Source organism: Phycodurus eques, chromosome 5 (assembly GCF_024500275.1).
Source record: "Phycodurus eques isolate BA_2022a chromosome 5, UOR_Pequ_1.1, whole genome shotgun sequence".
Taxonomy (NCBI): domain Eukaryota; kingdom Metazoa; phylum Chordata; class Actinopteri; order Syngnathiformes; family Syngnathidae; genus Phycodurus; species Phycodurus eques.
The window spans coordinates 10,553,799-10,571,792 of record NC_084529.1 but is presented as its reverse complement, the minus strand read 5'-3'; the positions used below and the strand labels follow the sequence as shown (position 1 = coordinate 10,571,792).

The 17,994-nt window shown below is 45.0% G+C and overlaps 1 protein-coding gene across 1 annotated transcript in view; it reads left to right on the top strand.

Annotated features, from left to right (window-relative positions):
- cpne2 (copine II) overlaps positions 1–17,994 on the top strand; it is a 63,491-nt gene that overhangs the window by 18,139 nt on the left and 27,358 nt on the right. Inside the window, exons 11-12 of the mRNA XM_061676490.1 lie at positions 823–909; positions 1,405–1,464. Coding sequence (XP_061532474.1) covers positions 823–909; positions 1,405–1,464 — 147 coding nt within the window. The remainder of the gene's footprint in view (positions 1–822; positions 910–1,404; positions 1,465–17,994) is intronic.

The window sequence follows — 17,994 nt, the reverse complement described above, 5'->3', positions numbered from 1 at the left end:
ACTGGTTGCCAGCCAATCGCAGGGCACATACAAACAAACAACCATTCGCGATCACATTCACACCTATGGGCAATTTATAGTTGTCAATTAACCTACCATGCATGTTTTTGGGATGTGGGAGGAAACCGGAGTGCCCGGAGAAAACCCACGCAGGCACGGGGAGAACATGCAAACTCCACACAGGCGGGGCTGGGGATAGAACCCCGGTCCTCAGAACTGTGAGGCAGACACTCTAACCAGTCGTCCACTATGCCGGTCACTAAAGTGTAATTTCCATCTGAATTCAAAATAATGTGTGAAACTGGATTAAGAGGTATAGATACGCGTTATGCTCATGATTGGGTTTGAAGTCCATGCAGACTTCTTACACTGAAGAGTTTAGATTTTAACTTTTCGATTTTTAATTTTTTTTGTCTGCTGATACATTGTGCAGAAAATGGTGAATTCACCATCAGCTGTGTGTGTATCTGTTAGTGTTTGTGTGTGGAAAAGCAGCCACATGAGTTGTTCTCCCACTGAGTCTGTTCACATGTGCTGATGGTGTGTGTACAAAAAGAGCTCATGGAAAAAAAAGAGACTATGGGGGATGGAGAAGAATAAGAGGAGCTTTTGAGATGCAGTCTTTGGCTGAAACTTCCTGCCACATAACAGGGTATTAACTACCTACTTTTGGTTCACTGACATCCTCCAAGCATTTTGTGTTGGATACAAAAAAAAACAACTGTTCTATAAGTTACAATAAATTTTCAATTAATTTGTGCTCCATATCATCCATTCACATTGCTGTTTATCATTTCCATTTTGTCTCCAAATTTTTGCCAGGTGGAATTTGAGTGCATCAACCCAAAGAAACAAAAGAAGAAGAAGAATTATAAAAATTCTGGCGTTATTATCCTCAAATCATGTAAGGTAAGCATGAGTCATAGCTGATGATTTGTTACTGTCAGTAAAGCACAAGAAAGATGTGCAATCAACTGTGAACATTACAGCTCACTTGGATAGACGAGGAAGGTAAAAAACCTACCTTGTAAATATTTGGCCACAAAGCTTGAGTTCAGCTTTCACAATCTTAACTGTACTTTCATATTTTTCACTGTACAATATAACAAATTCAAGTGTTAGTGAGTCTTTTGGGATGACATTAATTCTGAAGAAGCATCGATTTAACAGAAAAAAAACTCAACTCCTATAGTGGATCATGACACCAATAGAAACATGTCGACTGTATATTCTTGCAACTCGACTGGAGATGATAAGACAAAACGATGATGCTATCCCTCACATTGTCTGTCTCGTGGCAGGAAAACATGGGTTGTACTGCTATTTTAGAACAAAAATGTAGAATGCATTATAATTTATATAATGTATGACGCTAATTTTTGTCTTTGATTCTTGTGTCTCCAGATTACAAGGGACTACACTTTCCTGGATTACATACTTGGAGGATGCCAGCTCATGTTTACTGTGAGTTTGATGGCAATACATTTGATGTATTGTAAAAAGAGTCGTCAATCAGAGTAGAGGCCACTGTTCGTACTGCAACTATAAATCACGACAGAGAAAAACAGATTTATTATTTGTTGAGTTTAGAAATGCTTTATTAGTAAGAAATTAGTAAAATGGTTAATTAGTTATCGAAAGACAGTTTTAATGAACACAATGTATGTAAGCATTTGCCAGTTGCATTAGCAACGAGGACTTTTAAATGTCCTCCCTCCTTAATCTTTTGATTTTTGTCACAGATGTGTTGCTCTTTCAGGGTTGCACTCATACTGTACGTATGCAGCCTGTATCCTACTTACCAAACCTTTTAACATGCACAGGGGAATTTATTGTGTCTTGCGCTCAACAAACAGCCTCTCTCTCTCAAAACTGTAAGCAATTTACGAACTTCCATCCCTCTGCTGACATACGTACTAATAGTTTGTTCCTTATACTGGCATTTAATCACACACATTTTCGAAACTGTGACGAGGACATGTATTAGATGCAGTCCCCATACAGGTTCAATATCTTCACACCTTTCCTGCCAAATCACACAGAGTTAGACACGCTGAGATTCATGCTGAATCTTATGATCACATCATCATAGAATATACACCCCATGTACAGTATATGCACAGATGTCACAAATGTACAAAGAGACAAAGTCATGCACGTGTAGACACACACATGCAGATTGAGCTGTTCTGTGGTGTTCAATCAGATTTAGAATGACTGTAATCCTAATCTCCAAGAAGGAAAGCTCTCCTCTCCTCACGGCTGCGGGGTTTTAGGGAACAGCAACATTTCTCGGTAACACTGCCAGCACAAAGAGGTTTGCCACTGCGGATGGGCTGTTTGCAACAGAAGCATTTGACTTTTAGTCATATCTTATGTTTGATATACTGTAATTTAGGCTACAAACCGATTAACTTTATTGTTTTTAGCAAATAATCATTACCTTAGAATTTATGGCTGCAACACGTTCCAAAAAAGCTGGGACAGGTGGCAAAAAAGACTGAGAAAGTTGAGGAATGCTCATTAAACACCTGTTTGGAACATCCCACAGGTGAACAGACTAATTGGGAACAGGTGGGTGCCATGATTGGGTATAAAAGGAGCTTCCCTGAATTGCTCAGTCATTCACAAGCAAAGATGGGGCGAGGTTCACCTCTTTGTGAACAAGTGCGTGAGAAAATAGTCGAACAGTTTAAGGAAAATGTTCCTCAACGTACAATTGCAAGGAATTTAGGGATTTCATCATCTACTGTCCATAATATCATCAAAAGGTTCAGAGAATCTGGAGTAATCACTGCATGTAAGCGGCAAGACCGAAAACCAACATTGAATGCCCGTGACCTTCGATCCCTCAGGCGGGACTGCATCAAAAACTGACATCGATGTGAAAAGGATATCACCGCATCGGCTCAGGAACACTTCACAAAATCAATGTCAGTAAAAACAGTTCGGCGCTACATCCGTAAGTGCAACTTGAAACTCTACTATGCAAAGCAAAAGCCATTTATCAGAATCAGAATCATCTTTATTTGCCAAGTATGTCCAAACCAGATTCTGCCCGTGTTACAACAGCGTGGCTTCGTAGTAAAAGAGTGTTGGTACTAGACTGGCCTGCCTGCAGTCCAGACCAGTCTCCCATTGAAAATGTGCGCCGCATTATGAAGCGTAAAATACGACAACGGAGACCCCGGACTGTTGAACAACTGAATCAGAATCAGAATCATCTTTATTTGCCAAGTATGTCCAAAACACACAAGGAATTTGTCTCCGGTAGTTGGAGCCGCTCTAGTACAACAGACAGTCAATTTACAGAACACTTTGGGGACATAAAGACATTGACAAAAAACAATTGTGCAAAAAGATGCAGAGTCCTCTAACACTTAGAGCAGTTCGAATGACTAATATTGCAATAGTCCGGTGCAATGATCATTGTGCAAAGGGCGCTGAGACTTCAAGGAGTGTATGCAGTTTAAAATGACGAGTAGTAGCTGTACATCAAGCAAGAATGGGAAAGAATTCCACCTACAAAGCTTAAAAAATTAGTGCCCTCAGTTCCCAAACGTTTATTGAATGTTCTTAAAAGAAAAGGTGATGTAACACATTGGCAAACATGACCCTGTCCCAGCTTTTTTGGAACGTGTTGCAGCCATAAAATTCAAAGTTAATGATTATTTGCTAAAAACAATAAAGTTTATCAGTTTGAACATTAAATATCTTGTCTTTGTAGTGTATTCAATTAAATATAGGTCGAACATGATTTGCAAATCTGGAACTGGGGTTGTACAATACAATACATTACACAACAACAATGTACATTTCTTGAAAACTGGTTGTACTACCACCATATTTATTGTATTTTTATTTATCTTTTATCCATTTAATTGTTGTTCTATATAAAATGGTTTTTATATGTAAATGGAGAAAAGATCCGAGAAAATTGTCATTTTAAGGAAAAATACTTTATCGGTATACGTATTGTTATAGAGTTATGAAATTACCTGAAACAGATAAGGAATCGGCTTGATAAGCAATATCAGTAATGGAATTCAATCGCTAAATTCTAATGAATTCCCGCCCCTAACGGTGAGTACATTAAGAAGGTCAGGAGAGGGAAAGTGACCTGGAAGCTACTGTCAGGTGTATAACCCACCGGTGCACAAAATATTAATTGACTTGGCAGTATGCAGTAACACCAATAATAAGAATGGCAAAGTAATATTTATTTTCAGTTTACCATCTTCCATCCAACAAACTTACTCAGATTATGTCTATGTTCTAGCAGTAATTTCTGAAGCAGGGAAATGATTTTTAATGTCCTGCAGGTGCAGCTTTTGGAATATACAGTAATTAGATCCAGTACTGCTTCCTGTTTTTCTATGCAGTTTCTTGTAGAAAGGCAGTGGTTGTCATGTTATGCTTTGTGTATTTTGTGTTAACAATTACAAATAGCTTGGGGCTAAAAACTGGTTGGAAATAAAATGGTCTCATCTCCCACTGTCACTGAATGTACAGTTATCAATGTAATAATTGACTAGCACCAGACATCACTGAAGGAAAATGCTATAATAGCTTGTGAAATGTGTATTAGTAACATCAAATTAATTCCTCAGATGGGATTGAAACGCACACTGGAAATATTGAAATACTATTTTGTATGGTGGTAAGCATCCAGGCATACGCCTAGACCATTGTTGTTCATTTGAGGTAATGTTCAATGGTTGAATTAATTTTTACACTTTTAACAGCCTTTGCATACATTTGTAAGAATCCCTTCATTAAGAAATTATGAATTAGAGGCTTTCCTGAATGGTAAATTGTATTTTTTTTGCCCTTATAAGAAAGCCCTTAATACATACTCAACAGAAATCTGAGCAAAAATAATTGACTATTAAATAATTATGTAATATGAGCGATTAGACTGGTTTTCTCCGGGTACTCCGGTTTCCTCCCACATCCCAAAAACATGCATGGTAGGTTAATTGAAAACTGTAAATTGTCCGTAGGTATGAATGTGAGTGCGAATGGTTGTTTGTTTATATGTGCCCTGCGATTGGCTGGCGACCTGTTCAGGGTGTACACCGGCTCTCGCCCGAAGATAGCTGGGATGGGCTCCAGCACGCCCGCGACCCTAGTGAGGACAAGCGGTACAGAAAATGGATGGATGGATAGATTAGACTGTCCAATGTGACATTGGGAATTGTGGTTAGGAGTTCCTATCAGCGCACAAACTGTTATTCAATGCCTGAGGGAAAAACTTGTCACTCTGCATCTCATCTTTAGGCATATTTGTGGACTGTGTGTGTGCGTATGTGTGTGTGAGGATGCGTGCGTGTTTCTTTGAATTCACATGTGACATGTGTTATCACATTGTCACTCTATTATCGTCTGTGTTGAAAATATCCTCTTGTGGTGTCAGGGCCATTCTTACACATGGCAGTTAGTGTTAGTATTTTTTATTTATCTTAGTTGAAATGTTTGTAAAAAAATCTGAAGAGCACGATTAATTTTACTCATTGTTAAGGCTGGATTTACACTACAAGGTTCATGTGACACAATTCTAATGATTTTGCTCTCAAGTCACAATTTAGACATGCATCATGGCAGCGTGACTAAAGTACAATAGCATGGAATGAGATAGTCCCACACCCCCCTCCGGGGTGATCCCCTGCAGACTGTGGAGCCTGTTGTTGGGTTTTCGTCCCTGCCTGGTTTGGGGGGGGGGGGGGGGGGGTCGTGGGTGCTGGCTGGAATGTGGGGGAAATCCCGGGGTCGGTGCTGCGGGGATGGGTAGGGCGGCCCTCTTTGTCTGTGGCTGTCCTGCCTGATGGGCCCAACCTGCAAGATCCATGCCTCTTAATCACTCACCTAGCACACACTCACACCACTCACTGTAAATATTTTTATCACTTGTCACATCTGGGCACACACACATATCCAGGGTTTCCCGGGTGACTGGTGTGGGATAGGGAGAGTGCGGGTGCCGGACCGGGTTTCAGTACGTTAGTGCTGTTTCCCGGTCCAGGCACCCTGCCCCTCTCCTCTCCAGGATTTTAATGCATCACACACACTCATCCCCATTTCTTTTAATGCACCACATACACGCATCTCTGGGGGCAGTGGGTCTTTGGTCGGGGGGATTTGGCTGTTAGGCAGCAGTGCTGCCCGGCTCAATGGCCTCTCCAGATTTTAATGCACCACACAACTCGGGGGGGGGGGGGGGGCACAGATGCATGGGGTAGGGCCAATGACTTCATGGCCGTGCTCCTAAGGCTGGCCCCCTAGGCTGGATGGGTACTTGGTGTTTGGGCTCCCCTCTCATGCCCTGCGGCTGCTCTATCTTCCCTTGTTGGGCACCCGTACCCGCCTTCCTTTCCAACAAACAAAGGACACCATCCCACCCTCAGGCTAGGCGGGGAGATGCTGCATCGTGGGCCCTGGAGGTTGTGGGGGCGTTTTACTCTCCTGGGTGTGGGGGTTGGCTGAGGGGGTGGCATTGGGTCCCTGCAGCCTCTTCCAGGTGGCCGGTTGTCGTGGCGCCTCGGTGAGGTCGGCGGACAGTCTTGTGTCCCTTGGTGTGGGACGTGTCCCGTCCGCCGGGCTGCTCTTTGGTGGATTCCTGGGCCCGATCCCACCTCCTGATTGATTGGTGGGGTCCTCAGCCTCCTCTCCTGTCCTATCTTGTCTTGTCCTTCCCTCACAGGGTGTAGCACTACAGCCCCATACAACACTCATATCTAATGTGTCATTGTTCTAGATGAGTGTTTCTTAACCTGGGTTCGATCGAACCCCAGGGGTTCGGTGAGGCAGTCGCAGGGATTCAACAGAGAACTCGACACACACTGTGTGTGCGTGCATGCAAGTGTGCGTAAAAGCCTTTTTACACTGCATTTTGAATGCAGTGTTCATGCCGTTCAAAACGCAACGCTGCGTCAAGGTGGGCGTTTACCATTGCGGCGCTGCGCCTCGAGTTGAAATGCTCTGTTCTTTTTTCTTTACTTAACAACATTTCAACGATACACTTGAGTTGAATAGCATTGCTGTGGTGCCAGACAGCGCATCAATAATAAATAAGAGCCCCCCAAAAAATCTACTCTTACTTATGAACCCTTATCGAGGATTGTGGAGATAACAAAGAAAAGGAACAGAATTCTTTGTGAATTTTCACAACGAAGTCCATTCCTCTGATATGAGAGTGGCACTTACCAAGGGGAATGGAAACAGCAAAATTCACATTCACTAACAATACATTTTCATTGAATTGAATTTTTTGTTTGCTTTTTGTGTGAAATTCATCTTTTGTTGGTTTTGTTCTTTTAACACAAGGATTTTGTGTGCAACTGATGCGTAGTTCATTTTGTGCATGACATGGATGGCTGAGAATCTACAGAGACAAAATATATACCTGTTTTTAATTTGAAATAAACAGTATTTTATTTTTCAAATTAGGAAGGGTTCCACGAACTCCAGATGAAACTTGCGGGGTTCCGTACCTCCAACAAGGTTAAGAACCACTGTGCTTTGTCTCGTCTTCTTTTCCTACTCTCTTCTAGAAACCTTGTTATGTTCAAGTGATCGACTCTGATTCTCAATAGATATCCATTATAATAATAAGAAACCAAAGGCGGCAGCTTAAAAACTCCACTGTGACACAGGAAAACTGTTCTGGCATAAAAGGGATACAGATCCTCCAGTCTGCTTGACCTAACAGCCGAAGAGGACCAAAAAAAAAAAAAAAAAAAAAAAGGGATAGTCCCGTACCATAAGGAGGGCTCTTACAAATGTGAATACAATATACATCTGATACGTAATGTACAGGCAGCACGGTGGACGACTTTTTAGAGCGTCAGCCTCACAGTTCTGTGGACCTGGGTTCAATCCCCGGCCCCGCCTGTGTGGAGTTTGCATGTTCTCCCCGTGCCTGCGTGGGTTTTCTCCGGGCACTCCGGTTTCCTCCCACATCCCAAAAACATGCATTAATTGGTGACTCTAAATTGCCCGTAGGTGTAACTGTGAGTGCGAATGGTTGTTTGTTTGTATGTGCCCTCCGTTTGGCTGGCAACCAGTCCTGGGTGTACCCCACCTTCTGCCCGATGACAGCTGGGATAGGCTCCAGCACGCCCGCGGCCCTAGTGAGGAGAAGCAGCTCAGAAAATGGATGGATGGATGGACGTAATGTACATCGGTCAATGAAAGAACAGCATAAATGCACGGAATGGATATACTATACCCATAAATACATACATACATAGTTCTCTCCTTGAGTGCAGAATCGTACGTCAACGCCATATTGGATGTCTCTAAGTGGAGCAATCGGTGAAGATGCCTCATTCATTTTTGTTAGGAAATATACCAAGCGTTGTACACTCAAAGCCAGATTGCAGAGGATTAAGACTGAACAATGACATTGTATTTGGCCACGAGAACATAATTTTGCAAATAGTATTTGCTGTCTGTGGGGGTAATACTGTACTATGAAGTGCTGTATGTGCATAATGCGGTGAATTCCCAGGATGTAACCAGCCTCTTCACAAAGAGTAATGACTGATTGTTTTTGGTTACCTAGCTAACTTTTATCATACTTCACAAGTTTCCCAAAGATAAATGACTGAGAAATCAGTGGCAAACAGCTGTCAGAAGGGTAGGCTTTTCTGCTAGTCCATATGTCCAGTAATGGGCAATATTTCCTGGAGGTGGTGCTCGATGGGGAGCACCTGGTGGGCACGCATGCACCAGTGGTACATTCCAAAGAGCAACCTTTCCATGGGCTCACTACCTGGAAGAGCGGCCAAGGGGGTTCGGTGCTTCAAGAGCTGCGTGGCGGCCGAAGGCGGGGACCTTGGTGGTCTCATCCCAGACTACAAAAACTGGCTCTTGGGACATGGAATGTCATGTCTCTGGCAGAGAAGCAGCCTGGGCATGTGTGCAAGATCAAGATGTTCGAGATAGTCGGGGTCGCCTTGACACACAGCCTGGGTTTAGGTACCACTCCTCGTGAGAGTGTTTAGATTCTCTTCCACTCTGGAGATGCCCCTGGTGTGAGGCGTAGAGCAGGCATGAGCATACAGTTGTGCTCATAAGTTTACATACCCTGGAAGAATTTCTGATTTCTTGACCATTTTTCAGAGAATATGAATGATAACACAAAAACGTTTCTTTCACTCATGGTTAGTGCTTGGGTGAAGCCATTTATTTTCAAACAACTGTGTTTACTCTTTTTAAATCATAATGACAACAAAGTACACAAATGACCCTGATCAAAAGTTTACATAACCCAGTTTTTAATACCGTGTATTGCCCCCTTTAACATCAATGACAGCTTGGAGTCTGTTGTGGTAGTTGTGGATGAGGCTATTTTCTCTGATGGTAAAGCTGCCCATTCTTCTTGGCAAAAGGCCTCCAGTTCTTGTAAATTCTTCGGCTGTCTTGTATGAACTGCACGCTTGAGATCTCCCCAGAATGGCTCAATGACATTGAGGTCAGGAGACTGAGATGGCCACTCCAGAAACTTCACTTTATTCTGCTGTAGCCAATGACAGGTCGACTTGGCTTTGTGTTTTTGGATAATTATCATGTGGGAATATCCAAGTACGTCCCATGCGCAGCTTCCGGGCTGATGAGTTTTCCTTTAGTATTTTTTGATAACATGCTGCATTCATCTTGCGGTTTCCCGTGCCTTTGTAGCTCACACATCCCCAAAACGTCAGTGATCCACCTCCATGTTTCACAGTAGGAATGGTGTACCTTTCATCATAGGCCTTGTTGAGTCCTCTCCAAATGTAACGTTTATGGTTGTGGCCAAAAAGCTAAATTTTGTTCTCATCACGCCAAATGATTTTGTTCCAGAGGTTTCGAGGCTTGTCTCTGTGCTGTTTGGCATATTGTATTTTATTTTTGTGTGGCATTGGTGTAGTCATGGCTTTCTTCTGGCAACTCGACCATGCAACCCGTTTTTCTTCAAGTACCTCCTTATTGTGCATCTTGAAACATCCACACGGAGTCCTGTATTTCAGGTGAAGTCATCTGTGGGTTTTTCTTTGGATCTCGAACAATCTTCCTGGCCGTTGTGGCAGAAATTTTTGTTGGTCGACCTGATCGTGGTTTGGTTTCAACAGAATCTCTCATTTTCCACTTCTTAATTAGAGTTTGAACACTGCTGATTGGCCTTCTCAGTTCCTTGGATATCTTCTTATATCCCTTTCCTGTTTTATACAGTTCAATTACCTTTTCTTGCAGATAGTTTGACAATTATTTTGCTTTACCCACGACTCAGAATCCAGAGATGTCAGTGCAAGTGTTTGTCAGGAGCATAGAAACTCATTGAACCTTTATACACAAACTGATTACAAGCAGACAGATGTTACCTTTAGTAGCCCATCCATCCATCCATTTTCTGAGCCGCTTCTCCACACTTGGGTCACGGGCGTGCTGGAGCCTATCCCAGCTATCATCAGGCAAGAGGCGTGGTACACCCTGAACTGGTTGCCAGCCAATCGCAGGGCACAAACAAACAAACATTCGCACTCACATTCACACCTACGGGCAATTTAGAGTTGTCAATTAACCTACCATGCATGTTTTTGGGATGTGGGAGGAAACTGGAGTGCCCGGAGAAAACCGACGCAGGCACGGGGAGAATATGCAAACTCTACACAGGCGGGGCCGGGGATTGAACCCCGGTCCTCAGAACTGTGAGGCAGACACTCTAACCAGTCGCTCACTGTCAGGCTCAGGCCCTTTAGTAGCCATTCAAACCCATTTGTGTCAAATTATGTGCATGTTATCAGGCCAAAATCTCAAGGGTATGTAAACTTTTGATCAGGGTCATTTGTGTAGTTTCTGTTGTCATTATGATTTAAAAAGAGTAAACACAGTTGTTTGATAATAAATGGCTTCACCCAAGCGCTAACCATGAGTGAAGGGTTTTGTGTTATCATTCTTACTCTCTGAAAAATGGCCAATAAATCATAAATTCTGCCAGGGTATGTAAACATATCAACACAATTGTACTTATTGCCCCCCAGCTGAACCCCAGTACGCCTGTACTGTGAGGTTCACCCCGGTTGATGAGATGGTAGCCTCCATACGAGTTGGGGAGGGATGTGTCCTGACTGTTGTTTATCCTATGCACCAAACAGCAGCTCAGAGTACTAGTACCTTTTGAGTCCTTAGAGTGGGCGCTGGAGAACACTCCCAGTGGGGACTCTCTTGTCCTGCTGGGGGTCTTCAATCCTCTCGTGGGCAATGACAGCGAGACCTGGAAGTGATTGAGAGGAATGGCCCCCCCTGACCTGTCCAGGTGGACCATGGTTTGTGCAGACCGGTGGCTGTGGCCGTAAGGTGGTCGCTGCCTGTCATGGCGGAAATCACTAAACCCACTGGTGGATACCAGCAGTGACAGATGCCATTAAGCTGAAGAAGAAGTCCCATATGGTCTTTTTGGCCTGTAGGAGTCCAAAGGCAACTGATGGGTGGAGAGGCAAAGCGGAATGCAGCTTGGGTGGTCGCTGAGGCAACAACCCAGGCATGGGAGGAGTTCAGTGAGGCTTTGAGAAGGTCTTCCCGATGGCTTTGAGGAAATTCTGGTCCACAAGCAGTGCACCAACACTTTGTGTAGTGGAGATTGAGTGCTGCTGACCTCAACTTGGTATGTTGTGAGTCGGTGGGAAGAAAACTTTGAAGACCTCCTCACTACACTGACGCACCTTCCTATGAGGCACCGAAGTCTAGGGACTCTGGAGGTAGACTCTCCTATCTTTGGGGTTGAGGTCACCGAGATGGTTAAAAAGCTCCTCGATGGCAGGGCCCCGGGAGTGGATGAGATCCGCCCGGGGTTCTTAAAGGCTCTGCATGTTGTGGTGCTGTCCTGGTTGACATGCCTCTGCAGAATCGCATGGACATTGGGGACAGTGCTTCTGGATTGGCAGACTGGGTAGTGGTCCCCATTTTTAAGGCATCATAGGGTGTGTTCCTCCTCGAGGGGGAGCGGCAGAGGAGGATCCATTGGGAAATTGAATCTTAGATTCAGGAGAAGCAGTGTGTTTTTCGTCTTGGCCGTGGAAAGGTAGACCAGCTCTATACCTTTAGAAGGGGTCCTCTAGTGTTCATGGGACTTCACCCAAGCAGTCTACATGTCTTTTGTGGACTTGGAGAAAGTGTTCAACAGTGTCCTTTAAAGAAATTCTGTGTGGGGTATTTCGGGAGTATGGGCTACCAGGTCCCTTGATAGAGGCTGTTCGGGCTTTGTACAACCGGTGTCATTAAGGCTGCCCTTTGTCACCGATTCTGTTCATAACATTTTACGATGTTCGATTTTCCCATGCACGATGGCGCCTATCCGGGTGGTCGCCTTGGTAATGCACTCTCTAGAATTGTCCGCGGTTTTTTTTCGTCTTTGGAGACATTACGAAACTTACACTAGGAAAGACTTGCTAAACATTAGGGAGTCTACTCCCAATCTTTTGCCAACTTACACAAAGCCACAGTTTTTTCTTGGATCTACTTGCCAGCGGAGTGGCTGCACTCTATGGCGCATGGAGGAAGGGCGAGGACCACGCCATAGAGGGAAGCATGCCGGAGTGCAAGTTAAGCTACGACAGCGAGGATTTCGAATGAAACTTCCGTCTCTCTCTACACGAACGACTGCACCTCAGCGAACCCGACTGTCAAACGGTCAGGCTGGGGGAGGCCACCTCATCCACACGCAGCATCAGCACTGGGGTACCCCAAGGTTGTGTCCTCTCTCCACTGCTCTTCTCTCTCTACACGAACGACTGCACCTCAGGAGCTTGACAGTCGGGTGACTGTCAAGCTCCTGAAGTTTGCAGTAGACACCACTGTCATCGGCCTCATCAAGGACGGTGACGAGTCTGCATATCGACAGGAAGCGGAGCGGCTGGAGCTGTGGTGCGGCCGACACAACCTGGAGCTGAACACGCTCAAGACTGTAGAGATGATCGTGGACTTCAGGAGGCTTCCTTCGCCACAGCTGCCACTCACGTTGTCCAGCTGCCTTGTGTCAACCGTCGAGACCTTCAAGTTCCTGGGAATTACAATCTCTCAGGACCTGAAGTGGGCGACCAACATCAACTCCGTCCTCAAAAAGGCCCAGCAGAGGATGTACTTCCTGCGGCTTCTGAGAAAGCACGGCCTGCCACCAGAGCTGCTGAGACAGTTCTACACAGCGGTCATCGAATCAGTCCTGTGTTCTTCCATCACAGTCTGGTTCGGTGCTGCTACAAAAAAAGGACAAACTCCAACTGCAACGGACAATCAAAACTGCTGAAAGGATTGTCGGTACCCCCCTACCCACCATTGAGGACATGCACGCTGCCAGAACTAAGAGAAGGGCGTGCAAAATCCTCTCGGACCCTCCGCACCAGCTCTTCCAGCTCCTTCCCTCAGGTAGGCGCTATCGATCAACGCAAACTAGAACTAGTAGACATTCCAACAGCTTCTTCCCTCTTGCGATCAACTTCTTCAACACCTAACCTATAATTCCATTACAACAAGCTGACAATTTTTTGACTTGAGTTCGTTGTCACATTTCTGTGGGGCCAATTATGTATTACTCGTGCACTCACTGTAGTTGTCTCGCCATGCTGCACTATTTGCACATACTGGCCACTCATGCCAGATTAGCATCTGCTCCATTTGCACACTGATTGAGGAGTATCTGCAACATTTTCACAACCAACATTGTCCCAGATGATCGCACTACTCGTCACTTTAAACCGCATACACTCCTTGAAGTCTCAGCGCCCTTTGCACAATGGTCATTGCACCGGACTATTGCAATATTAGTCATTTGAACTGCTCTAAGTGCTAGAGGACTCTGCATCTTTTTGCACAATTGTTTTTTGTCAATGTCTTTGTCTCCAAAGTGTTCTGTAAATTGACTGTCTGTTGTACTAGAGCGGCTCCAACTACTGGAGACAAATTCCTTGTGTGTTTTGGACATACTTGGCAAATAAAGATGATTCTGATTCTGATTCACCTCGCAAATCTGCACTGTCTTCCCAAGAAAATAGGTTTGAGCTTCATCTTCTCACAAAGACCAGTAAAGACTTTGCTCGTTCTGCCGTCCTCTGCTTCACGAAGACTTGGCTTTGTGAATGCATCCCCGACAGCGCCGTACTGTTGCCCAGCTTACAACTTCACTGAGCGTACCATGAAACGGAATTATTTGGGAAAACAATATGGCGGAATATGCTTCTATATCAAAGAAAAATCGTGTACTGATGTCGCAAAGCTCGGCACACACTGAAGCCCAGACTTGGAGTCACTGTTTTTTAACTGTAGGTCATTCTACTAATCGCGTGAGCTTGCGTCATTCATACTCGCCGGTGTTTTCATCCCCCCAGGCTAACACGAATGCCTGCAAAAGCTGCCCAACCAGTCAACTTGAAAAAAACGACTCAGATTCACCCTTCATTATTCTCGACAACAACCACAAACTCCCTAAATAAAGGCAGTACATTGACCGTCCCACAAGGGAAAACAACATTCTAGACCACACTGAAGGACTCGTACCATGCTGTTCCCCGTGCAGCTTTGGGCTTGTCTGATCACTGTTTAATTTACTTAATACCAGCATCCAGGCCCAAACTTAAATGTGCGAAGCCTGTTTTGAAAACAGTGCAGAAGTGGACCAATGAAGCAAAGATGGAACTTCAAGACTTTTAGACTACACAGATTGGAGTGTCTTTTAAACTTCCACTGGCAGCTCGGATGAATATACGGACAACATTACATCCTATATCAACTTCTGTGAAGATGTATGTGTACCAAAAAAGACATTTTGCATACTCAACAACAACAAGCCGTGGTTCACTGTTGAACATCGGCAACTTCACCAGGCTAAAGAGGACGCCTATCGGAGTGGGGACAGAGCCCTGTACAATCAGGCCAGAAACCACCTGACAAAAGAAACCAACATTGCAAAGAGAGCGCGGCATGGTGGACGACTGGTTAGAGCGTCAGCCTCACAGTTCTGAGGACCCGGGTTCAATCTCTGGTCCCACCTGTGTGGAGTTTGCATGTTCTCCCTGTGCCTGCGTGGGTTTTCTCCGGGCACTCCGGTTTCCTCCCACATCCCGAAAACATGCATTAATTGGAGACTTTAAATTGCCCATAGGTGTGAATGTGAGTGCAGATGTTTGTTTGTATGTGCCCTGCGATTGGCTGGCACCAGTTTAGGGTGTACCCCGCCTCCTGCCCGATGACAGCTGGGATAGGCTCCAGCACGCCCGCGACCCTCGTGAGGAGAAGCGGCTCAGAAAATGGATGGATGGATGGATGCGTCAGTTTGGTGAGGATTACAACTGCTAATCAACTACAAGCGATCATCCCACCACGCGAAAAACAATAAAGGAATGGCTGACAACTTGAATACCTTCTACTGCAGATTTGAAAGGGACACTTTCATAACCCACACCCACCCTGCCGCACACTGAAGACCACATCACTCTTCTGACTCGCCATTCTGCATTGACCATTCACAAACAGGACTGTGTCTTTAAACAACAAAAGATTAACAAAACGGCAGGCCCAGTGAGTGTGTCCCCCTCCTACCTTAAAGTTTGCGTGGACCAGCTCGCTCCAGTTTTCACACAGATTTTTAATAGATCTTAGGAACTGTGTGAAGTCCCATCCTGCCTCAAACGCTCCACCATCATCCTAGTCCACAAGAAACCTGTAATCTTGGGTCTAAATGGCTACAGACCTGTCGCCCTGACATCTGTGGTCATGAAGTCCTTTGAATGGCTCGTCCTGGACCACCTCCAAGCTCCTTCAGCTCAGCATCTCACTTGCCATCTGCCAGTGGATTTACAGCATCTTGATGGGCAGGACGCAGCAGCTGAGGCTGAAGGACGCCACCTGATCCACACGCACCAACATCCCCTGGAGGATGTGACCTCTTTCCTCTGCTCTTCTCTCTCTCCACGAACGACTACACCACAACGCACCCAGCTGTCAAACTCCTGAAGTTTGCAGACGACACCACAGTCATCAGCCTCATCAAAGACAGTGACGGGTCTGCATATTGACAGGAAGTGGAAAGGCTGGAGCTTTGGTGCAGCCAACACAACCTGGAGCTTAACACGCTTAAGATGGTAGAGAGTTGACCAATGTGCTAAATAAGGATGAAAAGGGCACCTGTCTTCACTTGAACAGTATGTGCATGTATGTGCGTGCCCCCTGTTGCAGGTGTCCACCGAGCAGGAAATGTTTGTTCCAAGGCTTCAATATTCTTTCTAATCCCTATGATAATCAGAATTATATATAATGTATCTTTCTGTGCTTCTGCATGTGCAAATGTGATGTAAGTTGATCGATTGTGACTTAACTCCAATTGGCATGGCTCAGATATTTTTTTTGTTGCTTTGGCCGGGTACGCAGGTCTCATGAATTTGGCGCTGATTTTGTGTATATGCTCAACTTGGGAGATATTTTCCCTCATGCTTAAGTCAGAAAAGGCGCACAGCTCCGCTCATTTCCCTCTGCCCCCATTCTGCTGTCCACTTAAGTCTATCACTTGCAAATCTTCTGGCCATGTGTGCACTTTAGGTGGGGAACCCTAAAATGTGGGCGTTCCCTCTCATATCTGGCCTTGTGCGTATTCTGTCCAAGACTTAAGTGGGTTTCCTCTAGCACCCCGGGAAAGCGAAACATCATATTGCTTGTTTTGATTCGCTCGCATGCTCCAAGCCTCCGATAGCTGCTGCTGGCAGCCCGGCAGCAGACTCAGCATACTGACGGAAACCTGGCCCATTGCCGAATGCACAACGGCCGCAATGTGTCCTGACCGGCGGAACATCAACATATCATGCCATATTCATTAATTAATTTTCATGCACGTGCTGGGCGCGGCATTTTTGTTTCAAACATCTTGCATGGTGGCTTTGGAGTTTGTCTGAAAGCGCCGCTTAAAACAACTGCAGTCATCTTGAGGGCATGATGGTGTGTTAGATATGGAATCAGTCTTGATGTTCCTTTAACCATCACAGAATTACATAACGCATTAAAAAATATGCAATTGGGACGAGTGCCGGACGGAATCTCCGTCAAATTCAAACATTTCTGGCCAATACTAGCGCCTCTATTTTTCAGAACATTCAAGGAGATAAACAATCAAGGAGACTCATTTGTACATTGGATAGCAACATTATACAACTCGCCAAAAGTGAGAGTCACCACAAATAGGATTACATCACAAAGTTTTACTTTACAAAGAGGACCCAGACAAGGCTGTACACTCTCACCAATGCTATTAAGATAGAACTTCAAAACTGTCGAGACTGCACAGACTCAGGGGTCTTGGAAAATTCAGCTGGCAGCCTGGATGAATATACGCACACTGTCACATCCTATATCAGTTTCTGTGAAGAGGTGTGTGTACCAACAAAGTCATTTTGCACATTCAGTAACAACAAACCGTGGTTCACTGCCAAACTTAAGCAACTTTGCCAGGCTAAAGAGGACGCATAGTGGGGATATGGCTCTGTATCATCACGCTAGAAACCAGCTGACTAAAGAAATTAACATTGCAAAGAAAAACTATGCATTAAAGTTAGAAAAACAGTTTACCGCTAACGACTCTAAATCAGTCTGGCATGCATTACAATCACTAACCAATTACAAGCGACCAACCCCCCAAGCTGACAACAATAAAAGACTAGCCAATGACTTGAACACCTTCTACTGCAGATTTGAAAAGGACACTTTTTTGGTGTCCCCCACACGCTGGGGGACACCACCTCATCTACATGCCACCACCAGAGGGGCGCCCCAAGGTTGTGTCCTCTCTCCACTGAAACTCCTGAGGTTTGCAGACGACACCACAGTCATCGGCCTCATCAAAACCGGTGAAGAGTCTGCATATCGACAGGAAGTTGAGCGGCTGGAGCTGTGGTGTGGCCGACACAACCTGAAGCTGAACACGCCCAAGACTAGAGATGATCATGGACTTCAGGAGGCATCCTTCGCCACAACTGC